General features: G+C 42.9%; 7 protein-coding genes across 7 annotated transcripts; 5 read left to right on the top strand and 2 right to left on the bottom strand.

Annotated features, from left to right (window-relative positions):
• Nucleotides 1–35: 35 nt before the first annotated feature.
• VTP01DRAFT_192 (uncharacterized protein) lies at nucleotides 36–638 on the top strand (the record flags this gene model as incomplete). Its single annotated transcript, XM_069380323.1, has 1 exon — nucleotides 36–638. The coding sequence occupies one exon, from the start codon at nucleotides 36–38 to the stop codon at nucleotides 636–638; it is 603 nt and encodes a 200-aa protein (XP_069244612.1).
• Nucleotides 639–650: 12 nt separating this feature from the next.
• VTP01DRAFT_191 (uncharacterized protein) lies at nucleotides 651–3,081 on the bottom strand (the record flags this gene model as incomplete). The annotated part of the gene is made up of 10 exons (XM_069380312.1): nucleotides 651–989; nucleotides 1,044–1,182; nucleotides 1,238–1,483; nucleotides 1,554–1,615; nucleotides 1,669–1,763; nucleotides 1,913–1,959; nucleotides 2,049–2,099; nucleotides 2,311–2,450; nucleotides 2,513–2,759; nucleotides 3,005–3,081. 10 exons carry the CDS (start codon nucleotides 3,079–3,081, stop codon nucleotides 651–653), a joined length of 1,443 nt encoding a protein of 480 aa, XP_069244611.1.
• Nucleotides 3,082–3,170: 89 nt separating this feature from the next.
• Nucleotides 3,171–3,798, top strand: VTP01DRAFT_190 (uncharacterized protein; the record flags this gene model as incomplete). The annotated part of the gene is made up of 5 exons (XM_069380301.1): nucleotides 3,171–3,251; nucleotides 3,308–3,353; nucleotides 3,418–3,516; nucleotides 3,572–3,731; nucleotides 3,789–3,798. The coding sequence occupies 5 exons, from the start codon at nucleotides 3,171–3,173 to the stop codon at nucleotides 3,796–3,798; spliced, it is 396 nt and encodes a 131-aa protein (XP_069244610.1).
• Nucleotides 3,799–3,835: 37 nt separating this feature from the next.
• VTP01DRAFT_189 (uncharacterized protein) lies at nucleotides 3,836–5,224 on the bottom strand (the record flags this gene model as incomplete). The annotated part of the gene is made up of 3 exons (XM_069380289.1): nucleotides 3,836–4,797; nucleotides 4,859–5,024; nucleotides 5,090–5,224. 3 exons carry the CDS (start codon nucleotides 5,222–5,224, stop codon nucleotides 3,836–3,838), a joined length of 1,263 nt encoding a protein of 420 aa, XP_069244609.1.
• Nucleotides 5,225–5,570: 346 nt separating this feature from the next.
• Nucleotides 5,571–6,092, top strand: VTP01DRAFT_188 (uncharacterized protein; the record flags this gene model as incomplete). Its single annotated transcript, XM_069380278.1, has 1 exon — nucleotides 5,571–6,092. The coding sequence occupies one exon, from the start codon at nucleotides 5,571–5,573 to the stop codon at nucleotides 6,090–6,092; it is 522 nt and encodes a 173-aa protein (XP_069244608.1).
• Nucleotides 6,093–6,482: 390 nt separating this feature from the next.
• VTP01DRAFT_187 (uncharacterized protein) lies at nucleotides 6,483–9,760 on the top strand (the record flags this gene model as incomplete). Its single annotated transcript, XM_069380267.1, has 14 exons — nucleotides 6,483–6,691; nucleotides 6,763–6,910; nucleotides 6,965–7,101; nucleotides 7,172–7,324; nucleotides 7,394–7,546; nucleotides 7,604–7,682; nucleotides 7,742–8,327; nucleotides 8,395–8,470; nucleotides 8,531–8,543; nucleotides 8,599–9,154; nucleotides 9,212–9,306; nucleotides 9,373–9,424; nucleotides 9,487–9,670; nucleotides 9,727–9,760. The coding sequence occupies 14 exons, from the start codon at nucleotides 6,483–6,485 to the stop codon at nucleotides 9,758–9,760; spliced, it is 2,475 nt and encodes an 824-aa protein (XP_069244607.1).
• A 98-nt stretch (nucleotides 9,761–9,858) lies between these two features.
• Nucleotides 9,859–12,372, top strand: VTP01DRAFT_186 (uncharacterized protein; the record flags this gene model as incomplete). Its single annotated transcript, XM_069380256.1, has 11 exons — nucleotides 9,859–9,918; nucleotides 9,977–10,413; nucleotides 10,478–10,661; nucleotides 10,718–10,761; nucleotides 10,834–10,968; nucleotides 11,045–11,315; nucleotides 11,377–11,495; nucleotides 11,559–11,730; nucleotides 11,797–11,923; nucleotides 11,995–12,162; nucleotides 12,221–12,372. The coding sequence occupies 11 exons, from the start codon at nucleotides 9,859–9,861 to the stop codon at nucleotides 12,370–12,372; spliced, it is 1,869 nt and encodes a 622-aa protein (XP_069244606.1).
• Nucleotides 12,373–12,393: the final 21 nt, after the last annotated feature.

The raw sequence follows: 12,393 nt of genomic DNA, 5'->3' as shown, positions 1-12,393 counted from the left end.
ACTATCTTATTATTGTGGCTATAATCTGCATCAACATGGCAAACGGTGGATTGCTTTTCTTTAGTGCGCAGTTTGTCCAGACCTTGGGTAACTTCACAGTGACGCAGTCCACCCTACTGAAAGTTGCCGCTGCAGCAATAGCTATGTTAATGTCAATTATCTCCGGCTTGATTGCATGGCGTGCTCAGCAAAACATATACACTGGTATCCTCATGTGTTCAATCAGCTTGGCGGGCACTCTTATTCTCATCTTTATTCCTGACGGCGCTATCAAACTGCTCGGTTACTATCTCAGCTGGGGATTGGCGGAAGCCCTGCCCATGCTTGCAGCGATCTTCGGAAGCAACGTGTCTGGCTACAGCAAAAAAATATTCTACAACGGCTCTATGATAGCCGCATACACAATTAGTCAGTTTGTTGGACCCTTGGTAATGCTCGATCGTGAAAAGCCGCGATATACCACTGGAATGATTATCTTCGCTGCTGGCAACGCCCTTGCAATTGTATGCTTCGTGGTCATGCGCATCATGATAGTCAGGGAAAACAAGCAACGTATCGCCAATCCACCCTCGCAAATCTATAATGTAAATCTCGGTTTGACGGATCGAGAGGACAGGAACTTTTTGTATAAATTTTAATTGTACAGTAGACTATGACAGCTCTTGCATTGTCTCGTAGTTCTCATCGTCATAGTACTCATCGCCTTGGTCGTAGAAATCACCTCCTTCCATATCATCGTACATTGCTTCCTCGTCCATTCCTTCCTGTAAATAATCGTCATCTTCATGGATTTGACTTGCATCTGCTTCTTCTATTAGTTTTTCGATTTCGGGAGGCACCGGCGGTTGCGCATTTTGTAAATGCTCCTCGGCCGCGTCGTCATTGAAATATTCTTGACTTGCATAGACTTGTGAAACTGGCGGAAATGGATTGACTTTGCTGAAAACCATTTGTTGTTGTGTGTGATGCAGATATCCACGTATATACCCCTGGTATCACGTTGTAAGATCAATTGTTTCGACACGAGCACGAGTCTAACCCACCTGGCTTATCAATGATACGAGTATGTTCTCTACATCAAACAGATCAAGCGAGCTATCTTTACTCGAGAATCGCAATGCGTGGTATATATGATCGAATGGCAGGACCCGATCGTCTTCGTCAAGTCGTGTCATAATGTATCTTTGGTACCGTTCTTAGCAACTGCAATGCGAATAGTATATTTCCGTTCACTTACAGTCGGCGACACAGACATCGCCACAGTAGGACGATGCCCCGTGACCGTAGCAGTATATATGAGGACTTTCTCGCGTAGTAGTCGTAGTTTTGTTGCAAATGGTCCATAAATTGTTTAATGTCGCCAAGCTGCACTGCATGCAAAAGATTCGCATATGGGAAAGTGAGATTGTACTCTTGAAGTAGCTCAAATGTGGGCATATAGCCAAGGAGAAGTCGTGTCGGTATAAGATATTCAAGTATCAAACTATATACATCACCAAGTATTAGTTTTCATCCCCCTTCCTTGGTTCTTAAAGTACGTTCGCCCCACTTACCGTTTGTTTTTCCAATTCTCTTCTAGACAGTTATTGAATGCAAAAGTCAAATGCTTGTCCGCCTACCTTTGGATGTCAGTCTTGCATTATTATCTGGCTACAGACTATCATTTACCCGTCTTAGATGATTTTGATAGAACTCAAAACGACCGATATAATAGTTATAGGTAACTTGCTGCGACATTGGATAATCGGATAGGTTGATTTCGCCTTTTTTGATATTTGAAATGAACGTTTGGCACAGGCGCACATTGTCAAGCTAGCAAGCAAATATATCGATAAATAGTTCGCAAAATCATCCTACTAGGTAGTTACCTTGGTGTAAATTTTAAATGCAAGGTTTGTCACATGAAATATACCTTGCCGTTTCGATTCTTCAAACGGTGCTCTGTGATTCAAATTGACACTGTAAGCAAGGAAAGAGGTGAGCATGGATCACGTCAATTGGTACCTATCCATCAGCATGATATTGAATAATTTGGACAACAGATTTGCTGCACGATCTGCTCGTTTTTGCTTTCGAGGTATACGGAATTCGCGATCCACCTGTTTGCAGAAAATTGTGCCGGTCAACGATAACATGCTGGAAAAGAACGAACTCTAGATGCTCATACATAAAACGCCAAATGTACAAGCGTTGAAGATGCTTGCTTGATGAGCGGCAACTGATATAAAGTGTCAGGTCCAGTGAATGCCGTTATGAGAGAGCTACCTTGCCTTAGTAAAGAGTCGATCCGCATAGCATTGTCCAGCTTACTTGTAGAACTTTTCAAACGCGTCGTAAATGTTATCCGTGTATGCTATGTATTCGAAATAGTTCACGACGACCTGCGCCAGTGCTCTCGATGTGTTTGCCAGGATACTGTCGACATCGACTTTCAACTCTTTTTCACTAAGCTTTGATGCAATATTATAACCTGTCGTCGCGCAAACCGTAACTCGATCGATGGAATCTTTACCCGACTGATCTCGTTGTAAAGTATATTGATCTGGGGATCTTCAATGTTCAAAATAAATGTGCTGGAGAAAAGGAAAGCATCCTGCATTTCGTGTGCCCTTTGCACTTGTGTACAAATCTGTCGCGTGAGGGACATGATGCAACTTGGAACAATAAATGCACTTGCAGGAACGCTTCCTCCCGCCTTGGAGCAAGTGCGTGACTTGGCCGCTCCTCCGTGCAATTTTGACGTCTTGAAGATCTTGTGCCTATTGAAACAGGCTTCACAGTTCATCTTTCGACATTATATCGGTATTCGATTGCAAGCAGTGTTCCATGGATTTATGCCTTTTCCACGTAAATCATTCAAGAGACTTGTTCTTGAATATTCAAGTCAAGTTTCTTGATGAATCCAAGCTTGTTGAAAATATGGAAAAAATAATAGGTTTCTATGTAATAGTAACGATCGGGTCCATGTACGTTGGATACCATTGTCGTAACAGAATAATTAGACGGCATCCTGGTACACTGTACCAGGATAACGTTTTGGCTTGCAATGTCCTTGCTGTTCGCAGGTGGTCTGTGTAACATTGCTAGCTTTTGCAGACTCAACAATCAATTTGAGTATTTCCTCTTGAAGCTGCTACCAAATCTAGTTTTGGCAGAATCCTACCGGACAAATGGACGTCGTCACCGTTGCAGAAAGGAGCACCGAGCAATTTGTACAAATTTTCTATCAGAACTATGACACTCAACGAAGCGTAAGCCGTGAACGATTACGATCTCGATCTACGTGCACTGATCAATTTTGTTACAGGCGCTTGGTAACTTGTACAGAGAAAACTCGGCCATTCTGTGGAATGGTAAGTAGATCTGTAACCACAGAGATTTTCGTCACTGATCTCAACCGTTGCTCGCTTTCCAAAGGAAATGCATTCTCTGGTGCGATGCAGTTTTCAGAATTTTTGAGCCAATTACCGATATCACAACACGAGGTCGACGTTTACGATTGCCAACCGATAGCAGGTCAGCAGAGTTGCAACGGATATCATGGTTGAATTGTAGCTGACAAGTGCAAAAGCGACTATGAATGCTCAAGGAACCTGTGGAATATTGATTAACGTCACTGGAAGCGTTAAATATGGAGACAGTCCTGGAAAGAAAACGTTCTCGCAGACATTTATTTTGATGCCTGACGAGAACCAAGCAAATAACTACTATATCCAAAGCGATAACTTCCGGCAAGTAAAATATCAGGCATGGGATTAGAATCGTTATTAACTGATATAATTGAACAGCTTCGTATAAATGTCTGCTTGGAATGGGACAGCTCGTGTAAATATCATCAATCGATTGCCAGTTTTTGAGACGTCGCCAGGGTTAAGGATCGCAATGCTCTCTGTGGAAGATGATTGTTTTCATGCATATAATACAATATATCGTTTACCAAAATTTTACTGTGGAAGTCATCCATGGTTATGCGCTCGATAATATGCTTGATCAGCGAGGCGATTTTACTGCCCTTTTTTGTTGTCAATGGCCATCCAGTCAAACTGAAACCAGATATTGATCCAACAGCGTAGGATGGACCGAGTGAAATAACCATGGAGAGTTGGGATCCGTGATATGGAACTGGCGTTTGACATTTTCTGTGCAGATTTTTGACAAAATGGACAGCTTGCATGTGTGCAGTGAAGAAGAGATTTGGTTCCTTGATATTGTTTGCATCACCCAAAGCAAAAATGTGGCCTCCTGGAACAGCCTCCACTCGAAAGCAATTATCTACTTGAATTTGCCGCTTTTCATCGAGCCATTCATCAGGACAAAACCACGTATTGGGTTTAATCCCAGTGCACAAGTACGCCAAATCACCCGTAACAGTCGTTTGCGTCTTGTCTGTAACATAGACCGGACTGCCCTTGCCGTTATCACCTTTGGGTTCTGCGCGTTCACCTGATATCAATCTTAGCGTGTTCAGATTCTTCAAAACATTCTGTGCGCCGTGGCTCATTTTTCCTGGCGTTCCTTCCAACACCACATCGGAGGCATTGACAAGGGTGATATCCTTCGATGGTGCACGATATGCAATTTCTGCTGCTACTTCAACTGCTACTGGTCCTCCGCCAATACAGAGGATACTTTTTGATGACTTGTACTGGTCGCGTTGAGAACGTAGGTAGTGTAATCTGTCGAGCCATGTGATGGTGCCATTTTCGCATGAAATTTTCCAAGGGTCGTGATAAGATGATCCGCTGCATATGACCGCCATATCAAAGCGTATTTCTCCACCGTCTTGACTCAGTATCACTGTAAGAGAGCCATTTAGAATCTTCGCAAAATATGCTTTCCCAAGCTGCTGTATTCATACCGCGATCATGTGCTATTCGTTCGACAATGCCGAGAACGAATTTCACACCGTATTTTGTCAGAAAGCTCTTGTACTCCGTGGTCACTTGTCGAAAGTGCTGCTCGAATTGTTCGTCCTCTTTTTCGTACAAGACTGAAATTAAGGCTGGCGTATATTCAAAAAAGTCCTAAATACATTTATGTCATTGTTGTTACTATTGAGCGAAAACCAATCAACACAGTGCATATGTACTTTGCAGTCGATAAGAGTTATTTCCAAGCCAAGCTCATCTTGCGCTGGTCCAGCTTTCATAGCGGTGAGGAGTCCTGCCGCACCGCCTCCTACGATCAAAAGTCGTTTTCTAGCTTGTGTTGTGTCTTCTTCCATATCTGTCAATGTGATACGAAAGGGAAAGAGATACGTAAAAATTGATGGTGGATGCCTGACGCGATTAATTTGTAATGCGCATGCATGAAAATTCGTTTTCAGAGATGCATGTGTTCCCTGCTCAGAAATAGATGATACAGCAAATCGGTACAAATATCATAGATCGTTGCAGTCTATCCTGTATGCTTATTACGATCGATCCTCCCATCCTTGCCGATCGAGAGAAAACCCTTTCAATGCATTCGGAGGTCAAATCCTCTTGCACATAACCTTCGTTGGAAGTGAATATCTTGCCGCGATTCTCTTCCAATCTCTTCGTACATATGTAATTATCTATAATACCAAGATGCCGAACGTTGGAGACGAAATGATTGTCAACGATAAAATGCAGCATGGTTACAGATATAAACTTGTCAAACCTATCGGTGAAGAGGCAGACGATTTCCACCAAAATGGTTTCAACCCTGACTTGACACCACCGCAAATGCTAAAGATGGGAATATTTGAAGGCAAATATCTCAATGATTGCGAGGAAGAATTTCCCAAGGAATGGTTCGAATACAAGAGGCATCGTGATAGAATCGCCGATCCAGAGCTCAACTATCTCAAAGTCAAAAGCAGACAGTCCCTGCAGACATGGAGAGAAAATGGCTGGATTATAGGCGATGACCCTCGGGGATGGTTCCAATGGTATTGTCGATACTATATGGGACGACGAACAGATTATGATGCCAAACAGATCAGTCGATGGAAATCGTACGCGAGACACCGAGGGCAAGTCCAGAAGCACTGTGAACCTGGTGATCTATCATGCAGACCAAAGCAGCGACAGGGTCTGCTACAGTGGGCTTATGGTCCTAATGTTTGAGATAATCTTATGCCATGGATGATTATTGTATCAATAAAATGGATCAAGTAGCTACGAAGAGCTTAGTGATCTTTACTGTGGATGGCTGACTCCCCTGTAGTTATGCATATTATTCTTCATTGCCCCGCAGGACCGCTGGAAGGAATTTCTGTCGAGTGAAGGGGCAGCACATTGTCGGCTTTCCCGGAAGTGCAGTCTTTGTATGTCGATCATATGGGAAATGTTGCACAAGGAAGCACCATGTCAGGGATTCATTCATCTCTTTTGGTATTCCTGGCTCGTGCTTCAGTTTTAATATCATTTTAAACCTGTTTGAAAGCGACAGGGGAACCCAGCTTGCCGCTTTCCTTTCCTCGACTTGTCAACCCCACCTCCTCAGAACGTATACCCATGACTGGTTGCTTCTCATGTAAACATTATGCAAAGCATGCCAAGCTCATCGAGAGCTGCTACCCAGCCAGAGACGGCGAGAAAGGTCCCCGATCGTCAGAGCTTAGCTACTTGACTTTCTACGCTAGCTCACGTCCTGTAAAGCTTACCAAAGTCGGCAGTTTCTTGCAGCGCAAAGTACAACGGGACATTGCAAAGGGTCGAAAGCAGTAATGATTATACAATCACAAACACACGCATATCTAGGAGACCAACCTATACCATTTTTTCCGAATTTTAGCAACAACGAAGTCTCGTTAGAGATCGTCAAAGAGCTTATACAGTCATGCAACCACGACCTAAATTTATTCTCCAAATACGTTGTACGCATCCTGAATATGATACTAGATACCAGAGACACTTCGCTGCTGGATAAAGCCTGTGGAACAGTATGTTTAATGACTTGGCGATAACAGGATATTTTTATTCTTACAATTTGCCAGTTCTACGTATTTTGTAGCTATCACGATGGCTCCACTTTGGGTATGGACTCTGATTTCACGGGAGATTTTGAATCTTTGCTACGCAAGTTTGCAACCTTCAGTACTTATTGCCAAGCGGATGAGCAGACAACTTTGGAGTGAGTAACAAACAATAAATACATTGCAGTGCCTTTGAAACATTACGTGACAAATCCTCTTCCTGTTTAGGATGCGTTACATTGGACATCGCGCGTTGCAGTCCCAAGTGACATCGTCTTCAGTACATGGGTCAGACTATAGAACGCAATTTGAAATCATTTTACAGGCACTGTTCGAGACATTAATCACAGCAAAGAGGGCAGCCGAAGATATACATCACGAGTAAGATTGCAAACTTATTGATGCATTCAATGCGGCACCGGCAGCTGATAGAACGATCTTTTAAATCAGTGAGACGCCAATTGATATCCGTCAATCTGTGCTGGACAATAGAGAGAAGCTCGAACAGAGTCTAATCGATGCAATGGCGGTGCAGTCCACCAACGTATTGTTCAGCAAATCCAACGGTGTCGGTGTGCGCGTCGCGCTCTCTCTGCTCTTAGAGTAAGATACGGCTAATATCATTTAAATTACTGTTGATAGCATTGACTTTTTCTACAGGTTTTTAGATAAACGACAGCAATGGTGGCCACCGGAAAAAGTAGTATCGATTATCAATGTTGTGCGCGATTCTCTGCAGGTACCAAATCCAGCTGAAGAAGATGGCATTGTATTAGCCGTTATTTACATATAGTTTAGGCACAATATCGATATTTGCTGGTGTCTGAAATATTGCAACAGATGGATATTCCTGAAGCCAAAAACGACGGAAGCTATGCGATAGAGAAACACGCTTCACTTATATCTGTCCTCAGCAGTATCTTGAATGCTCCTAGAGCACCTCTTGTCGGTATCTCCGTGCTGGAAGTCCTCAATACGCTGTTCAGTCTTCTCATAAAGACTTTACCTCCCGCCCTTAATATCAATGGAGAAACGACTACTGCACCTACGGAGTCAATTTATGCACAGGCTATTCACGAAGGCATTATTCACAGTATTGGCGGTCTAGCTTCTCAGATCTACTATCAAAACCAGATGAATGACATGATTGGATATCTCGTTGCAAAGCTCAGACCGAATACTACTTTGGATCAGGTAGAAGGAATACCCATTGGAAAGTATCGCCGAGTCACTTTGAAATGCTTGGAGCAAATCGTTTCCGCATTGGACGAATTCACGGATTCGGAGAAGTCATCCATAGAGCAGCAAGGTGACAGGGTTGGCGCGTACGTCGCTCCAGTTAGTTGGACACCAGCGATTGCTTTGTTGACAGATAAAAGAGCATGTATGTTGCCTATCATTATCCTTTATGATTTAAATATTGATAGGACTGATATAATAATTTCGAAAAGGCACGCGATTTCATTTTGCAAGGACATTAGTTCGTTACTTGGATATCACAGCACCAAGCAAAGAATCCAATTCCATGTAAGTTTTGGAGTAACCTTTGTGAAATCTAATGCTCACCACTTTATACATAATTTCTAGACCATTCCCAAAGGTATACCTAAATAACAGCTGATGAGAAAATGATGTTATTCTAACTACTTCCACAGCATCTTTTACAACAGCACGCTGATGTATTATTTGCTAACACCCTACATCATGCTATGATCGAGTGGGTACAGCGACCAGATTTGAATGCTGACGATATCTGCTCTATCTATGCATTACTTTGCAGCATGACTCGACGCTTCACTGTGGATGCAACTGTCAAAGCTGTACCGCTAGTTTTTAAATTGCAGGACTTGATAAAGTCAGGATCGGTTCGAACTCCTGCACAGCGACGTGCTTTGGGTGCTGCGATGGTGCGATGGATCCATATGATTGGCGAATACTATGCCGTCTCTCGACTTACAGAGTACGCCGAGAAAATCGAAAAGGAGCGCAGGGACAAAGGAGATTGGACGACGATCGAATTCACAGATTTACTGGTGACAAAATCCAACGCTGAACTGGAGGAGGACGGTGACCATTCGATACGAGATTTTATAGACAGACATCAAGTCGTAGAAGCATTATCGGAAGATGCAAAGCTTCGTGACAAGGACGATACACATGGATTAGAATTGGAAAAGAAGCTCTATGTCGAATGGGGCTCAGAAGCATTCCGTAAGTATATCCAATAGTTTAAGGACATGGATTACTTTGATTCATGATCAATGTTAGGGAGTTTTGAAGAAGCGCCGAAGATACCAGCTTGGCCTGAAGCTGATCATAAACCAAAGTTAATTAGACCGACGAGCGAGATCGAGCAAGTTGAGGTAAAATCAGATTCTGACATTGCTTTCCGGTGATTACTTTGTATTCTAACTTTCAGACGTATACAGCGTCCTGAACGGAGAGAATCTATCAAAGTAGAGATGCTCAAAGAAGCGTTGGGTAAGTCAAATGCGAAGTAACTGAAGTTATATAATACTAAGTGAACATGCATAAATGTCCAGCTGGCCAGCTTCAATCTGAAAACAATAGCAGTAACAGTGCGAGCAATAATTCATTGCAGCAGGTTTCAGGGCATTCAAATGGAAGCGTTGGAAACTTGAGCCGCAGGTCATCATCCTCCAGAATTTTGCGGAAAGACGTGAATAAGCTTCTAAAAGAACTAGATTTGACTACATCTCCTCACAGGTAACGTGCATGCTAAATGTATAAATTCAATGGCTATCGACTGATGCAAGCTACAGCACACATTCCCTTGTAAATGCACCATACAAGTAATTGAATAAAACCGAAAGCTCTAATGATAATTCTTGCTTTTTTTTTCTCCAACATATCCCGCCTTTGATATTCGAATTGCAAAGTCTATACCTCGAGTGATGCAGCAACGACCGCCGTTGAAAGAGAAGTTTGTCGAAATCACCGAATCTCTCTTCCAAGTAACTGTAATCTATTCCAATTCTTCATGTACTGCTCTTCTGAATGACCGTATTCTAGGGTGGTGAGCCGTTCAAAGGAGACCCCGAGACATTTTGGGACGCGTACCTGATGTTACCTGTCAATGTTGGCAGCATTGCAGGGTTGATTCAGGGCATGCCCGAGGAGGCGTTGGTCAAAGTCAGTCATAACATCAGTCTTCTATTCACGACATGTCTCGGGTATCTTGAGGAGACCAGCGAAAGCAATATTCGGCAACAGCATGCAATGCAAATCATGACTTGCTTAATGCGCCAGTTATATCTCAAGAAACGGCTCAGCCATTTTAACCTTATTCAGTTGCTTGCAGGCATTGAAAAAGCGAACACTATCTTTAGCGCTCTTGTGCAGGCGCTGGCCACCATGATGCTCCGTTCAGAGACACGTTCGGACGCATTGAAGCTTGCATTAACAGTATCCGCGGGCGCAGATAATGTTAATCAAAATCAGTTTAATGGGTAAAAAAGAAAAATGCTTGCATGCTTGTTCTTTGCTCTTGCTTAAAAAATGTAATTACTCTAGATACTTTTTACACAACGATATCTCGGATACACTTGTCAGAGTAGTCGCTGATGAAAAGACGACGAAGCAGCAGTTAGAACTTTGCCTTATGCTTTGGACGATGCTGTCCAACTACAACAGGTTCGAGGTCAGGAATGCATACACGACGAAATTGTCACGTTGTAGAGAAAAATCGGTACTGGAGGTGAGCAGTTGCTGACATTTTGGATTATTGATATGCTTCTCATCGCTTTGCTTTAGAGAATAGCTGGGTTCTACATTGAGCTCTTTCCAGGAATGACAAGGTAAAGATAGGATATATCTAGTAACCGAGACGGAGCACATGGAGTAGATTTAGCTAACCGATAAATGAACAGCGAATACATCAAACTCAAAGACGACCAAGAGAGTATTACACAATCAATGGCTACGTACATGTCAAGTTGGTTTTCTGGTGGACCTGCGAAAACCAATGCGATCGATCTAGATAAACCAGAATCCGTAGCACACCTGTAAGTAAGGCGTTATTTTTATACGCGGAAATCTATATCTAAACGGTATCTCTCATTATATTTGCTTTTCACTTAGTCCACCGGCTTCTGCGTCGCTTTTACTGGGATTCTACGACCTGATGAGCTCGAACACTCATTTCGTGATGACTATCCTATTACAATTTTCTCACCTTATTCCGAATGTTCTTTCATTCAGCTCTTATCTCTTCCAGCACAATCGCCATCAACGTGCCTTTATTTACTCGCGGTTGACTTTGCTTATTTTGCAATGCTTTTCCGAAAATAACGCCATTGTGGGCCACATGATAAAAGAAGAAACCCAAGCTGCGGTGCGACTTTGCCGTCAGGTAGAAAAGAGAAGAAGGGGCATATTCCCGCGATACCCAAGTGCTGACATGATCCGATTAGCGTCCAAACTCGCTGCCGCATGAGAAAAAGCCAAGATCGCTGTTTTGTGTATCTCTCGATGTCCTCCTCACCTTTGTCAAATTTAATATGCGCAAGAAACTCGATTTGAGTAGCTATAGGTAAACCAACAAGCTATACATATATGGACCACCTGATAAAACTCACACTGTAGTTCGCAATAGACTTGTATTTATTACTATCCAGCAAATATTGCAACGTTTGAAAGATCGCAGTATTCGCTTGGAATACCACTGGTCCGAAATGTGGGTAGCACTGACCTCGTTACTCCACTTTATAGTGGGTCACCTGGAAGAATTTCAATTCAGTGAAGATTTTGCCCCATTTATCTCTTCAGTAAGCTCGTGCATTGTTACTTTACCTAAGCATCAATGAGCTGTATCTAATGTGAATTCCATCTAGTACGTTTCTGTCATTAATATCTGTCTGGCGCATGGCGAGCATTTTCTCCACGATACAGCCAGTTACGACACTCTATTTTACGAAATTATTCGATCCACGAGCGATTTTATGGCACTAGCGCAGTATGGTAAAGTCACGACAGATCTTTGTATGCAGAAATGCCACGCTCACAAAAAATTGCGAATCACGCGGAACCAGTGGCAAGAAACAGTGCGGTAGTGAAAAGGCCGTCCCTTGATAGATCATCGCTTCCGGCGATATCTGATTTCAACAACATCAAGCTTGTTTGTAATCATTTCAATCCAGCTCTAGAAGAATACCAAACAGCGCACCGAGCAAAGTTTTTGACTCCTGAGAAAGTAATGGGTGAGTTGCAGGGCAGGATATGCAAGAGCGATATATAGTTAACTGAAAACTTGCATAGATGTCATCAAAGAAAACTATGACACGCTTGAACTGTCATCCATGGATAGCAAGCTGCAGCTGAACACTCCTCCTAACGAGATCCCGAGTGGATTCCTGCGCCAGGTATCTCGACTTTCGGTTACAGACGTAATGCAGCTTCTGCAGAATTGAAATCCCGGAAACTCTGCTCAC

Source organism: Rhizomucor pusillus (assembly GCF_041956525.1).
Source record: "Rhizomucor pusillus strain CBS 183.67 unplaced genomic scaffold VTP01scaffold_1, whole genome shotgun sequence".
Classification (NCBI taxonomy): domain Eukaryota; kingdom Fungi; phylum Mucoromycota; class Mucoromycetes; order Mucorales; family Lichtheimiaceae; genus Rhizomucor; species Rhizomucor pusillus.
The sequence above is the reverse complement of the archived record's forward strand: the minus strand, read 5'-3'. Positions and strand labels throughout refer to the sequence as shown.